Raw genomic sequence first — 22,897 nt, forward strand, 5'->3', positions numbered from 1 at the left:
TACTGCTGTCTACCACACTGCTTTGTCAAAAGGTGACCTTCGTGTGGCAAATGTAATGATCAACTGAAAATTCTCCTCTCAGGTGAATTCTCAACAGTATTTTCACAGTCTAACCCTCTTTCTGCCTTGAAATTTTTTTTTTCCCCTCCTGGGACAACACTTTCTTTTATCTTCTTTTGACGGCTTCTCCATCAGCAGTTTCCTTTGCCGGATTCTCTGATCTGAACTCTAACCTTTGAAATGGCCCAGGACTCAGAACTTTGCATGTATGTCTATCTTTTCTCTCTCTAGGGCAGGGGTTGGCAAGCCCTTTCTGAAAAGGGCCAAATAGTAAATAGTTTAGGTTTTGCAAGACCAGTGGTCTCTCACAAACTACTTAACTCAGTGTTGTAGGGCAAAAGCAACCAGCAAGTAAAGGTATGGGTATGGCCGTGTTCCAGCAAAAGGCTGTTCATAAAAGTAAGGACAGCTCTTGAGCTGGATTTGGCCTGTGGGCCAGAGTTTCTGTTGTTGCTTTTGCTGTAGATGATCCCATCCATTGAGATATCTCTGCCTCCCAGATTTGCAATGTTAGCCCTAGTCTCTTCTCGAGCTCAAGATTTACACATGCGGTAAATGTACTCTGTATTTCCACTGAAATGCCCCAGAAGTTAACCTAAAGTTAATGTGTAGAAAACAGAACTCCCTGTCCCCCACCCCTACCCAACTATTTCTGCCTTCACGCCTATGACCAGTAACTTAGGAACCATTGTTGTGGCCACTCTCACCCCATATCTAGTTACTAGTCTCTCCCTTCAGTCCAGCTTTTGAAATGTATCCAGAAGACAGTTACTCGTCTCCACTCCCACCCATGCTCCTGTATCCATGTCACCAACACCTTTCACTTGAGCGATTGCAGGGGCCTCCTGGTTCTTCACCCTGCTCCACCACTGTCCCCTGAGGTCTGTTTTCCACCAGAAGCCACGAGATGTAAGTGTGATCATGCCGGGTTCTGCTCTTACTGCTGCTGCTGTAAGGTCCTGTGTGACCTGATCCTGGGCTTCGCCACTGAGATCTTTGCTTACCGCTCCTCCTTGTGATCCCTGTGCTCCAGCCACCCTGGCCTCCTAGGTTTCTCCAGCCCGGCCTGCATCTTCTTGCCTCAGCCCCTCTGCGCTTGGCCTCGGGCAGTGTTCCTCCCTAGATGTCTGCTTGACCCTCTTCCTCACTTCCTTCAGCTTCCCTGGCATTTCCATATAAATATCTCCTTCCACTATTCTTTTCTTGCCCTATAGCTGATCAATTTAAAAATATTTTCATTGCTTCTATGCACCAACCTCCAACCAGAATATAAATTCCACAAAAGCAAGGAATTTGTGTATCTAGTACCCAAAACAGTGCTTAGTATACTGTATGTGTTCAGTAAGTATTTACTGAATGAATGATTTTAGGAAAACCTTATAAACGGGAAAAAAGAGAACCAGAATTTTTCAGAGTCACACAGGTATCCACTGAATATCAGGTATCCACTGGTTTCAGAAGGGATTTCAGAAGAAGGAAGAGGAGGCTATGAAGAAAAGGCCGTGAAAGAACAAGAGCTTTTGGAGATTAAAATCTGATTAAGACACAAAAGTCGATAGAGGGGGTAGTGGGTCAATTGGTGTTCTGTTATTTTAAGCCACCAAGTGTGTGATAATTTGTTACAGCAGTCCTAGAAAGCTGATACAGAGAAGTTAGAACATAAGGTAAAGAAATCTACCAGAAGGTGGAACAAAATGTCAAAGAGACTGCAGGAAAAAAAAAAAAAAGGTAGAAGAGACCTAGAGATTTACATTAGGAAGTCTTAACATTTGGATACTATGAGTTCCAGAAAGAAACAACAGACAAAATGAAGAATTTTCAAAGGAATAATGAAAGAGACCTAAGAATTTAAGTACCCAAGTGTTCTGAGTCCCTGACTCTTTACTATGAAAACTCAGAAAACAGAGGCTTTTATAAAGAAGACCCTAAAAGTCCCTGGGGTTGGGAGTAGAGGAAGGAGGGAGAACATGTCACCTGCAGAGGACCGAGAACAAGCTGGTATCTGACTTACTAGCAGCCGTGAAAGCTCAGATACTGGAGTTACGCTTTCAAAATTCTGAGATTGTTTTCCTTCTAGAATTTACCCTGGCAACCATTAATCCAGGGTGTAGGCTGAATCAAGACATTTCAGGAATTTAAGGACTTTGCAGACTTACCTCCCGTGCCTCCTTTGGTACACTACACAAGTTAGGAGTATGCTCTTGCAAAACAGGTAAAACAAAAAATGCTGAAGGCATGGAATCCAGAAAACAGATCTAAGCTGGAAACCAACAAAGCAGAGTCTCAAGGTGCGAAGAAAGCATCCAATCCAGATTGCAGCAGAAAGTATGAGATTTCCAAAGGGAGCTATTTCGTTAGAGAATTCCATAGTTCTGTGGAAGCTGTGAGACATTTGAATAATTGATAGATAATGATTACAACTGACTGAGGAAGGAAGGAAGAAAATTAGAAACACAACTCAAAATAGAAGTTGAACAGAAAAGGAAATTACCTGTAAGATTCTACTTGGCCAAAAATCAACATATAGCAATGCTTCTTAAACTTGCCTGACTCGTATGCTTACTAATAATATAGATATCCAGATTTCTCTTCTTATGATTCTGATTAACTAGGTGTGAGATCTGCTCAACAAGCAATCCAGGCTTTTCTGATCTTTAGGAAATACACTAACAGGAAAAGCATGGAAAACTCAATAGGATTATAGGACAGTTTATCAGCTTTGAGGTGAAAACATGTAAGTGCAGAAGATAGAAAATTAGGAAAAAGAATGAAGGAAGAGAAAGAAAAAGCCTGTTAGTTGAGTCAAGAAATGCTGTATATGTTTTGATGAAGCAAGGAGTAAAGCTGTGAAGTATTGGCCAGAGAATTTAAAAGGGATTAGGTTGCAGTCAGATGAACTAAACTGACCTTTCAGAGCTGAAATCAGTAGATAATATTCTAATATTGTAAATTAAAAACTATATGAATATATGACAGTATTTGAAAAAGTAAATTGGCAACAACTTGGTTTTAATTCTAAAGAAACAACCAGTCTGAGCTGCAGATAATGAAATTCTAACCTGAGATTATCACTACTTTATTCTGAGGCTCTAAGAAAGGGCTGTTTCTGATGTGTGCTTCAGTTCTATCTTTAAAAGGTGGCATATGCTGCCACAGTGCTTGCTGCATGTACCAAGTCTGTCCATGGCTCGTGGGCATGGTATGGATTACCCCATTCATTTTAGCCAGGATCAGAGAGAAGGCAATGGCACCCCACTCCAGTACTCTTGCCTGGAGGGTCCCATGGGCAGAGGAGCCCGGTAGGCTGCAATCCATGGAGTCGCTAGGAGTCGGACACGACTGAGCGGCTTCACTTTCCCTTTTCACTTCCATGCATTGGAGAAGGAAATGGCAGCCCACTCTGGTATTCTTGCCTGGAGAATCCCAGGGACAGAGGAACCTGGTGGGCTGCCGGCTATGGGGTCGCACAGAGTCGGACACGACTGAAACGACTTAGCGGCAGCAGCAGCAGGATAGATAGCACAGGTTTCTCTATCTAGAAGTGGAGTGGTCCTATGAAATCATCCACCAGCCGAAATGTTCTTAAGGAGCAATACCTTAGGAGACCTCTTGCCAACGAATGCACAAGATAAATGGAGAGAAAGCACAGGTGCTCAAGGACATAGTTCAGAGCTCTGGCAACTTGCTGCTGAGATGCTGAGTAGTTTCCAGGAAAGGAGCTTGCCTGGCCGCTCTCTCACTGCTCAGGGCTGCTGGATGCCTCCATTTCAGGGCTGCTGAAAACACAGGGAATGCTGCTTTCATTTCTTCTTCTTTTTTTTTTTTTTTTGTAAAAGTGAAAAATCCTCTTTGGATTTTTTGTTGTGTTGTTGTTAGCAAAACAGACACTAATATAAGTCTTTTATAAAAGTGAAGTGGCTTAAACCAAACTTTTTGAAAAGCAGGGGATACCAGAACCTATCTTTAAACCCACCTTTAGAGAATCTTAATGCATTTAAGAATCTTAATGCATTTAATGTTGCTTAGAACTCAGCATTCAGAAAACTAAGATCATGGCATCCAGTCTCATCACTTCATGGCCAATAGATGGGCAAACAAAGGAAACAGTGAGAGACTTTATTTTTTGGGGCTCCAGAATCACTGCAGATGGTGACTGCAGCCATGAAATTAAGACGCTTGCTCCTTGGAAGAAAAGCAATGACCAACCTAGATAGCGTATTAAAAAGCAGAGACATTACTTTCCCAACAAAGGTCCATCTAGTCAAAGCTATGGCTTTTCCAGTAGTTGTGTATGGATGTGAGTTGGACTTTAAAGAAAGCTGAGTGCTGAAGAATTGATGCTTTTGAACTGTGGTGTTGGAGAAGACTCTTGAGAGTCCCTTGGACTGCAAGGAGATCCAGCCAGTCCATCCTACAGGAAATCAGTCCTGAATGTTCACTGGAAGGACTGATGCTGAAGCTGAAACTCCAGTACTTTGGCCACCTGATGTGAAGAACTGACTCATTTGAAAAGACCCCGATGCTGGGAAAGATTGAAGGTGGGAGGAGAAGGGGACGACAGAGGATGAGGTGGTTGGATGGCATCACTGACTCGATGGACATGAGTTTGAGTAGGCTCCGGGAGTTGGTGGTGGACAGGGAAGCCTGGCGTGCTGCAGTCCATGAGGTCACAAGAGTCGGATATGACTGAGCGACTGAACTGAACTGAACTGAACGCCTTTCAGTGAAACCTAATACCATACTTATAGTGCTGACTCCAGAACACTTCAGATGGATTCTTATCCTTCCTTTGTATGTTAAGTCAGTGGTTAGCTCTCTGATTGTGCCAAGAGGACTTCTTTGTCTTTCAGTTTATAGGATGATGCTGATCCTGATAGTGTGTAGTGCGCCCTAACTTAGCTGTAGGCATTGTTCACATCTTAGCACTTTTGTATTCTGACATGTAATGCATTGCCTTTTGCATACTAAATTTTGCATACTACTTAATTAAAGGAAATTGAGAAAATTAAGTGTCAGAGAAATCGAGTGACTTTATCAAACTCAGCAACTACAAGGCAGCCTCTTGCCCTCTGTATTCATTGCTCCTGTACAAATTTATCAGTATTATGCCCATCAAAGCATTATAATTATCAGAGATCTAAGGCACTATTTTATTTTCCCAGACATTTTCCTTTTTTTTCTTTATTATTATGTTTTATTTACACTATTTCATGACCCAAATGGCTTCTAGTAGGTTTGGTTATCTGAGTCAAACCATTCATTTACCTTTATATTCTTTTTGCCTTCCAGAATGGCAATTAGAAAATTATTTTAATGTGTGTTGGCACTGCCTTAGTGTTTGAATATATTTAGATCCCAGTTTGAAGTGGTAGATGTCAAAGAACACTTCTCACAGATCTTTAGCTTTTAGTGATCACAGTCTAGCCCTATTTCCCCTCATACTTGAGTAGCTCATATTTCCCTTACCTCTTAATATTTGTTGAGACTTGTCCCCAGTTAACAAGAGCTTTAGGGAAACTTACCAGCAAGTCAGCGTGCTAGAGGTATCATTTAGTCTTATTTAATTCCAGGTAACCCAGCTATTCTGTAGAGTTTCCTATACTTCATTAAGTTTAATAACAAACTTTCCTGGTTTGTAGGACTTCCTGAATTCTTAGAGCTGAGGTTGTTAATTTCCATCAGTGATAGGTTGCAAATGTCACAACCTGTAGTAATGTGCTAATCTCTTTTGTTCAGAATTCTACCTTATCTTTCTGACTTAAAGTAGAGAAAAGAATTGCGGGTGGGTGATTGTTATTTGGAGTAAGTGCTCCTATTTATATGTTAAAATGTACTATATTTTTCTAAACTGCCTTGGTACAGAACAGTCTGTCACTCCCCCAGATTTTCTCCTGGCTCCTCTTTTAAGTCAACTCCACCGTCTCCCCTCAACCTCTGGCAACCTCTGGTCTGGTTTTTATCCCTATAGTTTTGCCTTTTCCAAAATGTTATCTTATTGGAGTTGTTTGAATCTAGCTTCTTTCACTTAGCATAATTGCATTATAATTTTTTCCATTTTCTTTTGTGTATCAATAGTTCATTTTTTATTGTGGACTAATTGCTGCTGCTTCTGGACTGCCATTGTGTGGGTTTAGTAGTTTGTTTATCCATTTACCAGTGGGATATTTGAGTTGCCTCCAGTTTTTGTGATTGTTGAGTAAAGCCCCTATAAACATACACTGAGAAGTTTTTGTTTGAGCAAAGTTTTCATTTTTCCTAGTTAAGTACTTAATAGTAAAATTTCTGGATCATATGTTTATAAGAAACTGTCAAACTATTTTCCAAAGTTGCTGTATTGTATTCAATTCCCCACCACTATATTTTATTTTAATAGGAAATATGTAAATGTGACCCGCTTAAGTAACCTTGTTATTTATAGAAAAGTAAGTAATCTTGCAGCAAACTGATAATTTTGTTTTCTGTTCTTTTTAAAAAAAATTTTTTTTTTATTGAAGGATAATTGCTTTATAGAATTTTGTTGTTTTCTGTCAAACCTCAACATGAATCAGCCATAGGTATTGTTTTCTGTTCTTTGTGTTGCTCATAGATGTCTTTAAAATCAGGCAGAGAATTTGAAATTTGATGTGGTATGTGAAAGAGAAGTTTTTTTTTTAAGGTGCATCCTTTTTAACTGATGGAAAAGAGCTTCAGTTCAGGGAGAGTTTTATATCCTTTGCCACTTGTGTGCTTTTTCTTATCTTTATCATAGTTTGTGCATCGGGTCATACATAAGTCACTTTGTTGCTAGGGTGGGAAAAGGTAAATTATATTAGCAGCTTGTACAAAGTAATGAAATAGTAATAGAGATATTTGCTCAGCACATATTAACTGAATGCATACTAAGTGCTGGGAAATTTTCTGGGTTCTGAGGATCCAGTAGAGAGCCTCATAGAACAAACAAACACAGCAACAAAACGTCTTCTTTCTTCAGGAATGTTAGTGATAAGGGTAAGGAAAACCCACACGGCGTGAGAAGAGGAAATAAAATTTTGGTGGAGTGTAGGCCATTGTTAAGTTACATATTTCTAATTTTATTGGACTGAAGGCATTGTTTGTATTTCTTCATTTGTTTAAATAAACTTTATTTTGGAATAATTTTAGATTGGACAAGGTTGCAGCAATTGTACAGAATTTCAGTACATATCTTACCGTGTTCCCTAACATTAACATCTTTCATTACCACTGTGCATTTGGCAAAAGCTAAGAAACCAACATTGATACATATTATTAGCATTTGGGTGTCACTGATTTTTCCACTAATGTCATTTTTCTGTCCCAAGATCCAATTCAGGGTGCCACATTCCTCTTAGGCATTATATTACCTTAGTTTCCTCTAGTCTGACAACTTCTCAGTCATTCCTTTCCTAAGTTTGTTTCTTGATGACCTTGAGACTTCTGAAGAATATTGGTTAGGTATTTTGTAGAATGTCCCTCAGTTTGGGTGTATCCAGTCTTTTTCATGACGAGACTGGAATTACGGGTTTGGGGGAAGAACATGGCAGAAGTGAAGTACCTTTATCTCGGTGTATCAGGGGATCCGTGCTATGAACACGACTTGTCCACTGGTGATGTTGGCCTTGATCGCTTGGTTAAGGATACTGATCATCAGGTTTCTCTGCAGAAATGTTTTTCCCCTTCCACACTCTGTTCTTTGGAAACAAGTCACTAAGTCTGGTCCACACTTGAGGAATAGGGTAAGCTTTACTTTTTTGGAGGGGAAACATCTACATATGTTGTTTAGGATTTTTCTGAAAGGAAGATTAGTCTCTTCTGTCATCTTTATTTATTTATACAATCATTTATTTGTTTTACTATGGATCATGTACATTTATTGTATACTTTGGATTATAATTCATTACAGGCATACCTCATTTGGTTGTCCTTTCCTTTGTTGTACTTTGAAGATCCTGAACTTTTTACGAATAGTTTTATGGCAGCCCCGTGTCAGGCAAGTCTGCCCATGCCAATTTCACAGAAGCGTTTACGCACTTGGTGCCTCTGTCTCACATTTTGATAGTTCTTGAAATGTTTGAAAGTTTCATTATTATAATATTTGCTATGGTGATATGTGATTGATGATCTTTGGCGTTACCAGTACAATTCATTGAAGACTCAGATGATGGTTAGCTATTTTTTTTTTAGCAATAATGTATTTTTTTTAATGTATGAATTGCTTTTTTAGATATAATGCTATTGCACACTTCCTAGACTAAATGTAGTGTAAACATAACTTTTATGTACATTAGGAAATCAAAAATTTGTGTGACTTTCCTCATTGTGTTATTCGCCTTACTAACAGTGGTCTGGAACCAAGCCCGCAGTGTCTCCAAGGTTTGCCCGTAACCGTTACTTATTTTGTTACTCAACTTGCTCCAGCTTTGGCCTTTGGGAGCTCTTTCAGGTTGCCTCCTTTTCCCTTTGATATGCCTGTGAGTGAGTGAGAGTTGCTCAGTCATGTCTGACTCTTTGCAACCCCATGGACTGTAGCCCACCAGGCTCCTTTGTCCGTGGAATTCTCCAGACAAGAATACTGGAGTGGGTCGCCATTTCCTTCTCCATTGACATACCCATAACTTTTTGCTTTTTTGAGCACTTGGTCACTTTCTGGTACTCCAGAACATTCCAAGCTCATCTTGTATTTTCTTTGCCCAAGGTGTAGAATAAGCCCCTTCTTCAAGAAACCGCAGTTCTTTTCATTGGAGAATGGAATTTAGAAACCAAGATTTGGGTGTTCTGTATACTCGTTGCTACTGGAGTGTTTGCCAGTCCTTAATTTGTTTATCAAAATATTTTAAAAGTCTAAATTTGAAAGTTATACCAAAGAAGTAGCAGGCCAGAAGTAGTACATACCTTGACTTTGGAAATTACAAAGTGAAAATTTTCTATGGCCATATTAAGCCCAGCTTTTGGAAACACACATTCCAATAAAAGTATGCATTCATATTTTGTTTAAATAATATATACTTTTAGATATATTTTACATATATATTTCAGTATGCAGTGAGGATAAAATAGTTTTGGTTATTGAAGTTTGTTTTTGTTTTAAGCTTACCTTAATATTAGCATCCTTATCACTCTGAGTGGAACAAATGACTTGTTTCTTTTAATTTGGTAAGACTTTTAATCCTTGTTTCATGTGGGTTGTAGGCAGAAATGAGGAATTATGTTGTTAGGTTTCTCTTGGGAAAATTGACATCACTTTTAACCCAGTTCACCTATTCATGAGCCTCTTTTTGAAAGTAAGATTTTTTCATATTTGGGGTTTTAGTCTAATTTATACACTTTTTACTCTGGATATTTAAGCCACAGGGATAAGTGAATGGTTTCAGCAGCCCAGATACAGTTGATTTGGTGTGTACAGCAGTCCCCCTTATTTGTGGTTTTGCTTTTCACAATTAAGTGTAAAATTGCGTGCCACTGTGTTCTGAGTAGCATGATGAAGTCTGGTGCTGTCTGCTTTGTCCCTGTCCTGGGCATGAGTCATCCCTTTGTTCATCCTTAGTAGGTAGATGTCTTGGTTTTCAGACCAACTGCCCAGACAGAGCTTGTGTTCAGGTAACGCTTATTTTACTTAATAATGGCTCCAAAGCATAATGATGCTGGCAATTTGGATATTCTCTTACTATGCCTAATTTGTAAATTAAACTTTATCATATGTAGGTGTGTATAGAAAAAAAAAAAAACCTATGTGGGGTTTGGTACTGTCAACACTTTCAGGCATCAATTGGGGTCTTGGAAGGCAACCCCCAAAGATAAGGGAAGACTACCGTTGTTCTCCTTGGTCATCAGACTAGAGCAAGTTTTAAAAGTTGAATTAAATCTTAAATTGGGAGTTAAAGATAATTTTGAAAAAACATTAACAGCTTGTTCAAAATTTAAAAGTGGGTAAGAGTATAATTACTCTAAAGAGTAAGCTAGTTCATTGCTTTAATTCTGTGTTTTTGTTTGTTTTCCTTTGCAGAGAATGTAGCTGGTCACTACATTTCCCCCTTTCATGATATTCCTCTGAAGGTGGACTCTGAAGAGGTATTGTTTTAACTTGTTTGGTGCATGAAAATATATACTTCTAGTATCACCATAAGATTCTTTTTGAAAGCATCTCAAAAAGAAAAGTTGTGGTTGGCAGTCAAGAAGGGCAGAGGAGAATTAGCATCAGTTATCATTGTAACAGGATTATAAGCCTTCTTTATGAATTAGAGTTTGGATAAGAATGGGTTTCTTCCAGAACTTGGGAAGAAAGAAGTGTTAGCAGTAGCCTATGACACTTAGAATTTGGTAGCAAATAAAAATCTAAGGTTAAGAATTTGGGAGGTTAACAAGAGGCTTATTTTTAATAAGAGCAGTAGTGGTATTAGTAATAATAAAATAGTAACATTTGTGGATTATCTTCTGTTTGCTAGCCACCGTGTCAACATATGCCATTTTATTTAATCCTTACAAGTTGCTGTTATCATCTCCAAGGACACTGGAGCTGAAGTGTCCTTGACTTGGACACTTTGACTGTCTAAGGTCACATAGCTGGTGAGTGACAGAACAAGGTTTTGATTTAGCATTTCTGACCACAGAGTTCATGCTCTTTAACCACTCTACAAGACAGATGCTAGAAAGGTACAGTTGGAAAAATGGTAGTCTTTGAATAGCTATTCTTTTAGAACCTGAAATTACTTGAGAGGTGGGAGGGTAGAAGGGATGTAAGTCAGGCTGGAGGGCAATCTGCTGAAGATGGAACTAAGAGGGGCCCAGAATATTGGAGCATTCCTCGGGCTCTCCTGACTAGCTGGCGAGATGGCATCATTGGTAGTGGACTTCAGTTGTCACCGCAGCCTTGGCAGTTCTTTCAGTGAGATCCAAGTAGTTAACTGGCTGTTTTCAGTAACCAGAACTACATTCCAGGGTGAGATTCCGTGGGGCTGGTTAGTGGGGTTGGGTTTTCCAGAACCGTGGTGGGATCAGTGTGGAGCAGAGACCAGGGAAGAAGTGGGAAGCTGCTGCCGCTGCAAGTCTGGTCTGACCTTTCTGGTGTTACCCCAGGGGCCGACTGTCAGGGGTCACAGTAAGCTTCCGGAGCATGGGAATAGGATTTATGCTGCCTCCCAGGTCTTCACAGGGTGGGACTGTCCATAGCAATGAGAATGGGGCGACGAGAGCCAAGAGTTACCGAGTGCTCCGAGTGCTTAGCCAGGCACTGTGCTCAGAGCTTGACTTGCGTCATTTCAGTACGTCCAGGGCCACTGTTACCATTTTTATTTTGCTAATGAGGTGAAGTACCTTGCCCATGGTCACAAATCTGGTCTGTGGAGATGAGATTTGAACGTAGGTGCTATAACTCCAGACTGTAATTTTTTTTTTTTAACGTTTCTTCGGGTTTTATTTTAAATAATAGCAGGTGTGAAGTCAAGAAGACAATAGACAATGGTGTCTTGATATAGTAAGCAAAAGGAAAGGTATTTTATTCTAAACTATTATTTGCAAACACATTTAAAACTATAGTCATTTCCTATAATGTCTATAAAATTTTTCATAAATAATTATCCCAGAGACATCCAAGGAAGAGGACGTTCAGCAGCATCCTCAACAAAGTCTGTATCTTAGCTGCTCTTGTGTAATCCTTCTAGCTCACTACTTCTGAGTAGTATTCAGCTACAGGACAAGGAGTCATGTAATCTGGAGAGAGAAAGAAACCGGTGAGAGAGCATAAAGAACTCTATAGTCCTGTGTGTGTCTCTGAGTGTGTGTGTGTGTGTGTGTGTGTGTGTGTGTTCATGTGTCTTGTTTTGGCCAGTGAGCTGTCCAACCTAGGTACCTCACATCTCCCAACCACTCTCTTTGATTTTGGCTTAAAGAAGGTGCATTCATCCATTTATTTGTTAATTAATTTGTTCATTCAGTAAGCAGTTATTGCATGGTTACTATGAGTCAGACAGTATTCTAAGCACTAGAGTTGCAGTGGTGAATAAGGTGAATCTAGTTCCCTCTCCGCCAGAGGAAACTAACAACCTAAAAATAAACAAGTCAAACAAATACTAGTCAAACAAAGGTGCTAGAAAACTAGAAGTGAGCAGTGAAGGTAGGAGTGACTAGTGGGTGCTGCTTCCTGTGGGGGGGCGGTGAACTGTGACAGTCTCTATACCTAATAGCAGTAGCAGTGATAATAGTATTAGAGGGAGGAATTGTGAGGTAGGTCAGGGTGTAAGTGGAACAAACAATGGGCTTCATACATCCCACTGAGTAATAATACTCTGCCTTAGGAGGATGGGTTTTGGGGAACATGAGATTTGGGCGTATGAAAAATTGATATGGCAGAACAAAGTGTAACAGGTTGTGCAAATGAATTCTGGGCCTGTGGAGATTGATACACACAGTGGTTGTGTAAATAGGCTTCCCTTGTTCGCAGACATAATGATTAGAACTCTTGCACATTATACTTTGGGTAGTGGTACTTTAGGAAAAGAAATAATGCATCAGAGCTGACTTGGAATAATTGTTTTTCTGTTTGTTTCCTTCATTAGCTGTTTTGGTGTGTAAAAGTTACATATAATGTGTGAGCATTTGGGAATGGTGTAATTTTTCTTTCCAACCCGCCACATAATGCTCTTTTAATTTAAAAGTGCTTGATGGAGACTTGGTAATCACACCTTGGTGGAAATCACAGGCAGGAGGCGCAGCCGAGTACTTTCATGGCTTGTTAGTCACACTCCCTGGAGTTTCATTTCAACAATGAAATGACTGTTTTAAGCATGATTACTGGAAACTGCCAGTCTTTCCTTAAAGACTGAACAGAGCCTTTGCTTATTTTATAAAAACTAGGAAAATACACTTGAAAGGGATTTAGCTTTTCTAATAATTTTTTTATGTAGCACTTTGATGCTCATGCACTGGAGATGCAAATGCGGAGAGAAAACTGTACTGGGCGTTTGGTGGATTCTCTTTTGAATCAGGTTTCTGGAAACCTCTGGTGGAATGTTTATACTATAGGCATATTTTTATTGCTCTATGGTCAGTACAGCTGTATTCTTTCATGAAATATTAGAGTCAAAAATAGCATCTTTTAAAAATTGAAGTATAGTTCATTTACAGTGATTCAGGTATATAGCAAAGTGATTCAGTTTTATATATATATATATACATATATATATATACACACACACATATGTTCTTTTCAGGTTCTTTACCATTATAGGTTATTACAAGGTATTGAATATAGTTCCCTGTGCTATACAGTAGGTCCTCGCTGTTTATCTATTTTATATCCAGTAGTGTGTATCTGTTAATCCCAAATTCCCAATTCTTCCCTCCCTGCCTTCCCCTTTGTTGATCATATTTGTTTTCTATGTGAGTCTATTAATATTTCTGTTTTTATAAATAAGTTCTTCTATGTCATTTTTTTAGATTTCACATATAAATGATAGTTTATGATATTTGTCTTCATCTGTCATACTTCACTTAATATGTTAATCTCTATTTCCATCCATGTTGCTGCAAATGACATTATTTTGTTCTTTTTTATGACTGATATTCCATTATATGTGTATAAAACATCTTCTTTATCCATTCATCTGTCAATGAACATTTATATTGCTTCCATGTCTTGGCTATTATAAACAGTGCTGCTATGAGCATTGGAGTCCAAGTATCTTTTCAAATTAGAGTTTTTGTCTTTCCTGAATATATGCTCAGGAATGGGATTGCTGGATCATTCTTTTAAGGAATCTCCACGCTGTTCACCATAATAGCTGCACCAGCTTCCATTCCCACCAGCAGTGTCAGAGGGATCCCTTTTCTCCACACCCTCTCCAGCATTTATTATTTGTAGGCTTTATTATGATGGCCATTCTGACCAGTGTGAGATGGTACCTCATTGTATTTTTGAATTGCATTTCTCTAATAACCATCTTTTCTTTTATAGGAAAATGGCATTCCTACAAAAAGAGCACGAAATGATGAATATGAGGTACATCTAAAGGTTTTTATTTGTGTGTATCACTTAATATTGTCTTTTAAAGACCTTGACGGTAGTCCACATTTGTACAGTGATGCTGAATTATTTTCCCTTGCAGAACTTATGAGTGCATCCTGATGTTTTTCTTCTAGTCTCTGTTTAAGGCAGCTAGGGACAACATTACTATTTTACTTTATTCCCTTATGGGAAAATATATATAACATGACATTTACCATATTATTTATTGTACACTTTTTAAGTGTACAGTTCAGTGACATTAAATTCTTTACCATGTTACACAACCATCACTGCTATCCATCTCTAGAACTTTTTCATTTTCTCAAACTGAAACTCTGGACCCATTCAGCAGTAGCTCTCCACTCCACGTCCACGCAGCCCCTGGTAACCACTGTGCTACTTTCTGTTTATGAATCTGACTATTCTAGGATTCAGGAATATATGCTATATTCCAACTATGTGCTAAATAAATACATTCTAAATTCATCTTTCAAGTATATGCCTATCAAATTTTTAATTTTTCTTGACTTAGGACTAGAACATTTGACTGATGTCTGTTTCTTTCTGTTGATGCCTTTTTATCTTGCTGATTCCAGGAAACATTTCCTGCCTCTTCCTTAGCCTTCTTTTCCCTTCCTCACCTTATTGCCCTCTAGTCTCAGCTGGCTGAAACTTTTGACCCCAGCCTTTGAATCTCCTTCTAAGCATAGCTGTGGGGCTGTTGAATTCCTATCAGCTTTGGCTGCCCCCCCCCATCTTGTATTTTACTAAACTGATATTTGTCAGAATGGTCCTAAACCATCTGCATTGGAACTGCTTAGGGCACTTGTTAATGTTTCAGATTCCTGGTCCATTCCATATCTAGTAAATCCATGCGGACTGGGGAGTCTTCACACTTAACAGGTGTTCTCTGCTCAGTCACCTTGTGTCCGACTCTCCGTGACCCGTGGACTGTACCCCTCTGGGCTCCTCTGTCCATGGGATTTCTGAGGCAAAACTACTGGAGTGCGTTGCCGTTTCTTTCTCCGGGGAATCTTTCAGACTCAGAAATCGAACCCTTGTCTCTTGCATCTCCTGCATTGGGTAGTGGATTCTTTACCACTCTGCCACCTGCAAAGCCCCAAACAAGTGTTCCGGGGCATCCTCTGCACTCTGAAGTCTGAGAACCAACCACTGCTTTACATAATGGATAAACAAACAGGCATTCAGGGGCTCAAGTCTTCATAGGTCCCTAGAGACTTCGAGTGTGACCCTGAGAACAGTTGTTCCAGTGGGAAAAATTGTTGACTGAGTATATATATACTAAGTACGTATATCCTGAGTACATATATGTTTATGTACATGGTGCACACTCAGTAGTGCTTGGTCTGTGTGACCCCGTGGACTGCAGCCCGCCAGGCTCCTCTGTCGGATTCTCCAGGCAAGAACACGGGAGTGGGGTGCCATGCCCTCCTCCAGGGGATCTTCCCAAACCAGGGGTTGAACCCAGGTCTCCCACATTGCAGGCAGATTCTTTACCATCTGAGCCACCAGGGAAACCAACTTAAAATTTAATTTTTAGAACATAGTTTGTGTGTTGGTGACTATCTGATTTTTGATTCGAGATATTTTTTTAAAATTCTTTTCTATTTCTCCCACCCCTCAGGCTGTGGCAACTACTTTTCTACTCTCTGTCTATGAATTTGGCTTTTTAAAACTTTTTAAGATTCTACCTGTAAGTGGTGCCATGCAGTATTTGTCTTTTTCTGTCTGATTTCTGTCAGTGAGCATAATACCTTCCAGGTTCACCCATCCTGTCACCAAGGGCAAGATGTTGTCCTTTCTTACACTTGATACTATTCCCTTGTGTATGTAAAAAATGTATTCATTCATTTGTTGAACGGCACTCAGGCTGTTTCTGTGTCTTGACTATTGTGAGTAATGCTATAATGGGCATAGGAATATAAGTACCTCTTCAGTATCCTGTTTTCCTTTTTATTGGATATATATACAAAAGTGGGATTTCTGGGTTATGTGGTAGTTCTATTTTCAATTTTTTGAGGAACCTCCATACTGTTTCCCATTGTGGCTGTACCAGTTTACATTTCTACCAACAGTGGACAAGGGTTCCTTTTCTCTACATCCTCGCTGATGCTGTTATTTCTTATCTTTTTTTCATGATAATCTTTCTAATGGGCATGACCTGGTATCTTATTGTGAGTTCGATTTGCTTTCTTTCCCTTGATGATTAGTAATGTTGGCCATCTGCATGTCTTCTTTGGAAAAGTATTTAAGACCTGTGCCCATATATTTTTGATGGATTGTTTTTTTGCTGTTAAGTTACATGATTTCTTTATATATTTTGCTTATTGACCCTTTAACAGATATATGACTTGCAACTGTTTTCTTCCATTCCACAGGTTGCCTTTTCATTTTGCCTTTGCTGTGCAGAGCTTTTTACTTGAGTATGTTCCCACTTGTTTATTTTTGCAATTGTTGCCTTTGCTTTAATGTCAAATCCAAGTTTATTTGATATTTTAAGGGTTAGAAAGAGGATAGAAGGGTTATTTCCTTTTTTTTTACACCTCAAGAATATAGATGATGCAGTGTTAGAGAATCTGCCTGCCAATGCAGGAGACACAAGAGTTTCATTCCTGGGGTCAAGAAGATTCCCTGGGGAAGGAAATGGCAACCCACTCCAGTATTCTTGCCCGGGAATTCCCGTGGACAGAGGAGCCTGGCAGCTCCAGTCCACGGGGTTGTAGAGAGTCAGACAACACTGAGCGCACACACATAGAAAATCTTCTGACTGCTTTTTCATCCTTTTTTTTTTTTTTTCTGCAATAAAAATAGAAGGGAAAAAAATAGAAAAAAGAGCTGAAGGAAGGGGTAGATGTCCCTAACCCAACTTTCCGAATTTGAAACATGTCTCCTTGTGTCTTTGTGATTTTCTAATAAATTTCAGCAGGCCACTTTTTTTTTGTAATCAGCATTAATCTTAGAATAAGCAGGCTAACGTTGGCTTTAAAACATTACAGGTCATGTGCATTTTAGCCTGAGAGAAGAAAAGCAGACTAGAAGTACACTCCTAGTGATCAGGAGCAAATGGTGAGGAAGAGCGTAGTTTGCAGGCTTACAATTCAAACCTGATCCATTGTTCTCTTGGTGTAATTCAAGTCTCTGTGAGGGGTTTTGGTAGGTGTCATTCTTTCTATAAAAGGATTGGCACTAGCTTTGTCTTCTGTGTCGCCTCTGAGTATTCATCTGCATGCACTTCTTCTCCTAGAGCCAGACTTTCTGGGATGAATAAATTATGTGAACATCTGCCGTTTACTTAGGTTTTTCTTTTTAACAGCTCCTTCAGACATATTTAAACAGGTGTTGGGGTACCTCATGAAAGAGCATGGAAAATGAAACCTAACAGCAGGCCTGTATATACGGTTGCTAAGATAGATATGAGACATATTTCTAAGGAGCAGTTGTTGAGAATGCATTCTCAACTTTGTTCTTTATCTCATTATGAGTATGCAGTTTTGTCATGGTAAACTTCAGTCTCATCTAGAAGAACTTAAAAACCATCATTACTTCTGTGGCTTGATTTATATTTAATTGTGTAAATGGCATTCTTTGAGTTAGCAGCTTTCCTGCTTTCACTAAGAAAACCCCAGATATTGTTTGAAGTGAAGTGAAGTGAAGTTGCTCAGTCGTATCTGACTCTTTGCGACCCCATGGACTGTAGCCTACCAGGCTCCTCTGTCCATGGGATTTTCCAGGCAAGAGTACTGGAGTGAGTTGCCGTGCCCTCCTCCAGGGGATCTTCCCAACCCAGGGACTGAACCCAGGTCTCCTGTATTGTAGGCAGATGCTTTTACCATCTGAGCCACCAGGGATATTGTTGAGCAGTACTTTAAACCAGAGGTTCTCAACTCTGGCTGCATATTAAAATTGCTTAGGAGCTTTTAAAAATAAGCAATGCCCTGGCTTCACTACAGAGCCACTGAATTCAAATATGTAGGAGATGGGGGCTCTAGAAATCTCTTTAAAAAAAAAAAATAAATTCCAGCTCTCCAGGTAATTTTACTGTGTGGCATAGTTGAAAATAACTATATTTAATCACTGCTTCTAAAATGGTCTGTGGTGAAAGGTAGTTTTTTGGTTTGTTTATTTCTAATCTTTTGTGAACTGGTACTGATACTTTTAAAAAGTACAATCAAAATGAACTATTAGAAAAACTTAACTCAAGTTCGAAATACTTATTAATAGGTTTGACAGTCATAAAAATTACTTGGTCAAATTGTTATCAATGTTTCTAAAGGAGCCGGTAACTGTCAACTTGCAGATTAGCCCTGGTCCATGTCCACACTTGGACGAAGACTGTTTTAAACCATTGCTTTGATAAGTTGTTAGTTACTGATATCAGAATGGGAGGCAAGCCAACTTTCAACATAGACTTTCTCTCTCTCTTTTTAAAAAATAATTTTATTTGTTTATATTTGGCTGCGCTCTGTCTCCTGCTGTTGCTTGGGCTTTCTCCAGCTGCAGCGAGCAGGGCCTCCTCTCTAGCTGAGATGCGGAGGCTTCTCATTGTGGGGGCTCCTCCTGTTGTGGAGCACAGGCTTTAGGGGGCATGGGCTTCAGCAGTTGCGGTTCCTGGGCTCCAGAGCACAGGCTCAGCAGTTGTGGGGTCTGGGCTCATTTGCTCCTTGGTATATGGGATCTTCCCAGCCTAGGGATCAAACACATGTCTCCTGCATCGGCAGGCGGATTCTTTGCCACTGAGCCACCAGGCAACCCCTAAGGCTTTTTCTTTGTAAGGCCATTACTGTTAGTCACCACTGACCTAGAGTGTCAAGTACTCTACGAGGTCAGAAGCAGTAAAAAGAGGCAGTGTTTCTTCTGTAAGTTTAGGGAATCAGAGATCACTAGATAATGTAAGCTAGGCTTTGTGACTCTTTGTAAGCTTTGTAACTACCTATACTGATGGCCTCAATTTTACATTATGATAATTCTAACTTGGATTTAAATATTTTTTTATGATTTTCAAAATATTTTATTTCTTAATTGTGTATTTTCATTTAAAGCATGTAACTGATCTTCACAGCCTTGTGTGGGATGAGGACAGAGATTATCACACTTACTTTATAGACTAAAAAAGTGAGACACTCAGCGCTCACTTCTATTTTAGTTGGAAAGTAATTGAAACACGTCTCTCGGCTCCATTCTGATTCTGTCCCTACCAAAAGGTATTTCCAGAAATGTATTAACTTCTAACACCATGTAGTAGTGGTCAAGTAATACAATCAGGCTTAAATTCTGTTCTGTTTTAACCAACTGCTTCTCTAATTTTTTAGTAGGAATTTAAGGCATAGGCAGATATATAATGCAGACTTTTTACATTTTTTGTAGGAAAAAAAGAAAACATTCTCATGCAAGAGATAAGTGAAAAAATAAAAGATGACAACATTAAAAAAATGTTTTCTTTGTTGTTTTTTTAAATTGCAGAATGTGTTTAACATGGTTGTGGAAGTACCTCGGTGGACAAATGCTAAAATGGAGGTATGAAATATCCTATTAACATCAAATGAAATAATTAATAATGATATAAAATTTTGTTTCAAGTTGTTTGTCATAATATTTTGAATTTGGGATGGTTGACAAGCTTCTTTATAATGAAGACAATGGAAAACATTCTTGTAAACATACTTTGAATCTATTTTCAAAAAAGAAAATATTATTCAAAGCTGAATTTACACTTTAAAGAGACTATATTCTCTTTTGCCTATTTTGTTATACACATATTTATTTAATTTTCCTTGACTCCTGTGTCTTTGAAAATAGCAAATACTTTTAAGATTTTCTTAAATAGGTTCTGAGATGTATTTGTTCATAGACACAATTGCAGCATATTTGAGGCTGACAATTTTGGTTCCTGAGGACTTAATTCTCCTTTAGATTAAATTTAACTCTAAGAGGAGTGAAAGTGTTTTTCTGGCCAACTCTTGATTTCTGAGTATTTTCTAAGAGCATCTGCTGTTCCCCTGGTTAGTTTTTAAAATTAATAATATTTTCTTGATTTTTCTTGATGGTGTGAACCTATCAAGAACTTAACCTTTTGCTTTTCAGAATTTTATCGTTTTATCTTCAGTTAAGTCAGGTCGCTATTTCTGAGTGAAATTTAATTTGTGGTACTTTGCTTAGTTATCTAAGTCTTCTGTAACTTTGGATGTAGAGGTAGGTATTATTTTAAATGTTTAAGTTAAGATAGTTTTATCAGTATATGTTTTGCAGATTCTTTATTTGGAGAATGATTTCTCTAAAATAGTAGGTTTTTCGGTTAATATTTTAATAGGAAAAAGTAATTAGATTCTTCTTTTGCTCTTTTTGCTTTTGGTACAATGTTTTATTATTCTTGGCTACTCTCTACCTCACTTGGGTGTAGGATCAAGAACCTGTGCGATCCTACCTAATTTAATCAGTGTTTATTCATTCAAACATGGCTTCAATTATTTTTTGTTTACTTTTGTAGGATAGGTGTTTTTTTTTTCCCTTGGCATGGCAATTTGAATATGATTGAAAGGTAACTTTAAAATGAAATCACTTAGTGAAAAATCTTTGTTATAAGATTGATGGTAGAAAACTCAAGTAGTAACAAAAAGCAAGTTGATTAATCCTTATCTTCTTGCCATTTCAATAATATCTATTATTTGTGTTAAAAAAATGAGTTCATAAGTAATAGAGTGCCTAAATATATTATCCTACGTTTCCTTCCCAGATAGTTTAATACAAAACAGTAAATTACAAATAAGAACCAGCTTAACTTATTTTAAAGTTATCTTTGATCAATAAGTTGGAATATGAATATTTAGTCTGATGATGGCAGATTTAAAAATCATGTTTGAATATAGGATTAACCATTTCTTATGCCCCACACCCCTTTGCTCCCACAATCTGCTTAGATTGCCACGAAGGAACCATTGAATCCCATTAAACAAGATGTGAAGGATGGCAAGCTTCGCTATGTGGCAAACATCTTTCCTCACAAGGGTTATATATGGAATTATGGTGCCCTCCCTCAGGTAACATTTTTGTTATAATGGTAAAACTTCTCTGTCTTCTGAAAAAATTTACCTTGTAAATCCTGTGAACTACTTGAATTTAAATTGAGGACATGTCAGTGTGAGAGATTTGTAAATTTAAAATTTTTTTAATGTGGAATTTTATTGTATCAATAAATTCTTTTTCAAACTGTATATATGTCTGTACTCAAATTCTCAGAGTTAGGTATTTAGAATACTCATATTTGGCATTTTGAACACATTTCTTTTTCTGGGCCTGGCTATTAAGAGTTAGTGGAAAATATTTTATTTCCTTTATCTGCAGTCATTTTTTTGGATATGACAAGTTATGCTTTTATATACATTCATACATGACAGCATGAATTTTATTTTTTAAACTTTAACAGATGAACCTATTAAATTGATACCTCTTTCAGAACTCATTGTGAATTGAATAAGGCAACTTAATTATATACTATTAAAAATTTATGATTTTTCAGTAGGAAGCAATGAAAACAATGGTTAAGTGATGGTAAAGCAGCATTCCTATTAGAGAGTAACACTTACTATTTGCTTTTATTCCTTTTTTCTTCTTTTTTTTTCCTTCCCATATTTCCTCATTCCTAGGAAGTGGTAACTTCTTCCAGATAATTTAGTGAGTAAAACTCACAATATGCAGAATCAGAAATCTAGGTTTGGATACATAGAGAAGCATCTGCCTTTATGTTTATAAGAACGTTTAGAGCATCTGTCTATCTGGTTATTTTTATATTTTAATTTTATTAATTTTAATATTTTGTGTGAAATTCCAAGATGCTTTTTGGGAAATATCTGAGAGAAAGGGGTTCTTGTTTTATCTAACTCAAAACAAAAAAAACCCAGCTGCCCATGTAGAATAAACAGTTGCAGGAAAAGAAAAAAGAAAATTGTTTTCTAAAGAGTCAGACTGCCTTTGATGGCAGTTAGACCACCCACATGGATACATTCTTGGTTAAAACAGGCGCTTCTAAAATGGTGTGCTAAGAATGAGGATGTTTGTTGAAATAGACCACAGGATTCTGACTTTCCAGGTGCCTAAGTAGACATTCTGTTTGACCTGGCAGTGAAAGGGTGCGAACATTTTTGTTAAGCTCTGGGAATACTGTCTGCAGAAGATGGAGAGATGAGGGGAGGGCCTCACAAGCCACTGAATTAAAGGAAGACATAAATAGACCTTTGAAAAGTAGAATAGTTGCTGTTCTTACTATTATGTGGTCTTTTTTTTTTTTTTTTAAGCATTTACAGTCTCCTGGAGGTGGGATGATCAACAACTAAATTAGTGGCTACAGTGGAGCATAATAGATTCTGATTAACTCATCTTTTGTAGTTCATCTATTTAAAGTCCTGACACATTTTTGTATTCCTCTGGATGTGTTTGAATGTTCAAGGTGCTCTTACATGCTATTATATTAGTCTGTAAGGTGCAATAGTTCTTCAGCTAGAGCAGAATTAGACTCTTAATGTTGGTTCTTAATGTCCCCTGCATTCACCACTGCCTACTGAAATTTCATACTGCACCTCATATCCAAAAGTACCATTTTTGTCCACATGAGAACCTTTTAATGGTTTCCTATTGCTGAAAGGATAGACTGAAGCATTGCTAACATAGCTCCTCAGCCCTTCATGGTCTGGCCCTACTTCTGCAGCCTCATTCTGCAGCCTTTGTCCTCCTCGCGTCCCTCCCACCACAACAGCACCTTCAGCGTCTCCAGCTGCCCTTGTAATTTTCACACTGGCCCTTGCTTCACAGAGCTGTTCATGTCTTCAG

General features: G+C 38.3%; 1 protein-coding gene across 6 annotated transcripts in view; it reads left to right on the forward strand.

Moving 5' to 3' along the window:
• The window catches only part of PPA2 (inorganic pyrophosphatase 2), a 93,715-nt gene that overhangs the window by 5,490 nt on the left and 65,328 nt on the right, over positions 1–22,897 (forward strand). For 4 of the 6 annotated variants that reach the window (XR_011482529.1, XM_070452258.1, XM_070452260.1 and 1 more), the window contains exons 2-5: positions 10,061–10,125; positions 14,006–14,050; positions 19,538–19,591; positions 20,992–21,111. Coding sequence is in view for 5 of the 6 variants with exons in the window: in XM_070452258.1 (XP_070308359.1) it covers positions 10,061–10,125; positions 14,006–14,050; positions 19,538–19,591; positions 20,992–21,111 (284 nt within the window). In the remaining variant the exon portion in view is untranslated. Of the gene's footprint in view, positions 1–10,060; positions 10,126–14,005; positions 14,051–16,479; positions 16,501–19,537; positions 19,592–20,991; positions 21,112–22,897 lie in introns of those variants that run through there. The other 2 variants (XM_070452259.1, XM_070452262.1) reach the window with 2 other exon arrangements.

The sequence above is a fragment of the Odocoileus virginianus genome, chromosome 21 (genome assembly GCF_023699985.2).
Source record: "Odocoileus virginianus isolate 20LAN1187 ecotype Illinois chromosome 21, Ovbor_1.2, whole genome shotgun sequence".
Lineage (NCBI taxonomy): Eukaryota > Metazoa > Chordata > Mammalia > Artiodactyla > Cervidae > Odocoileus > Odocoileus virginianus.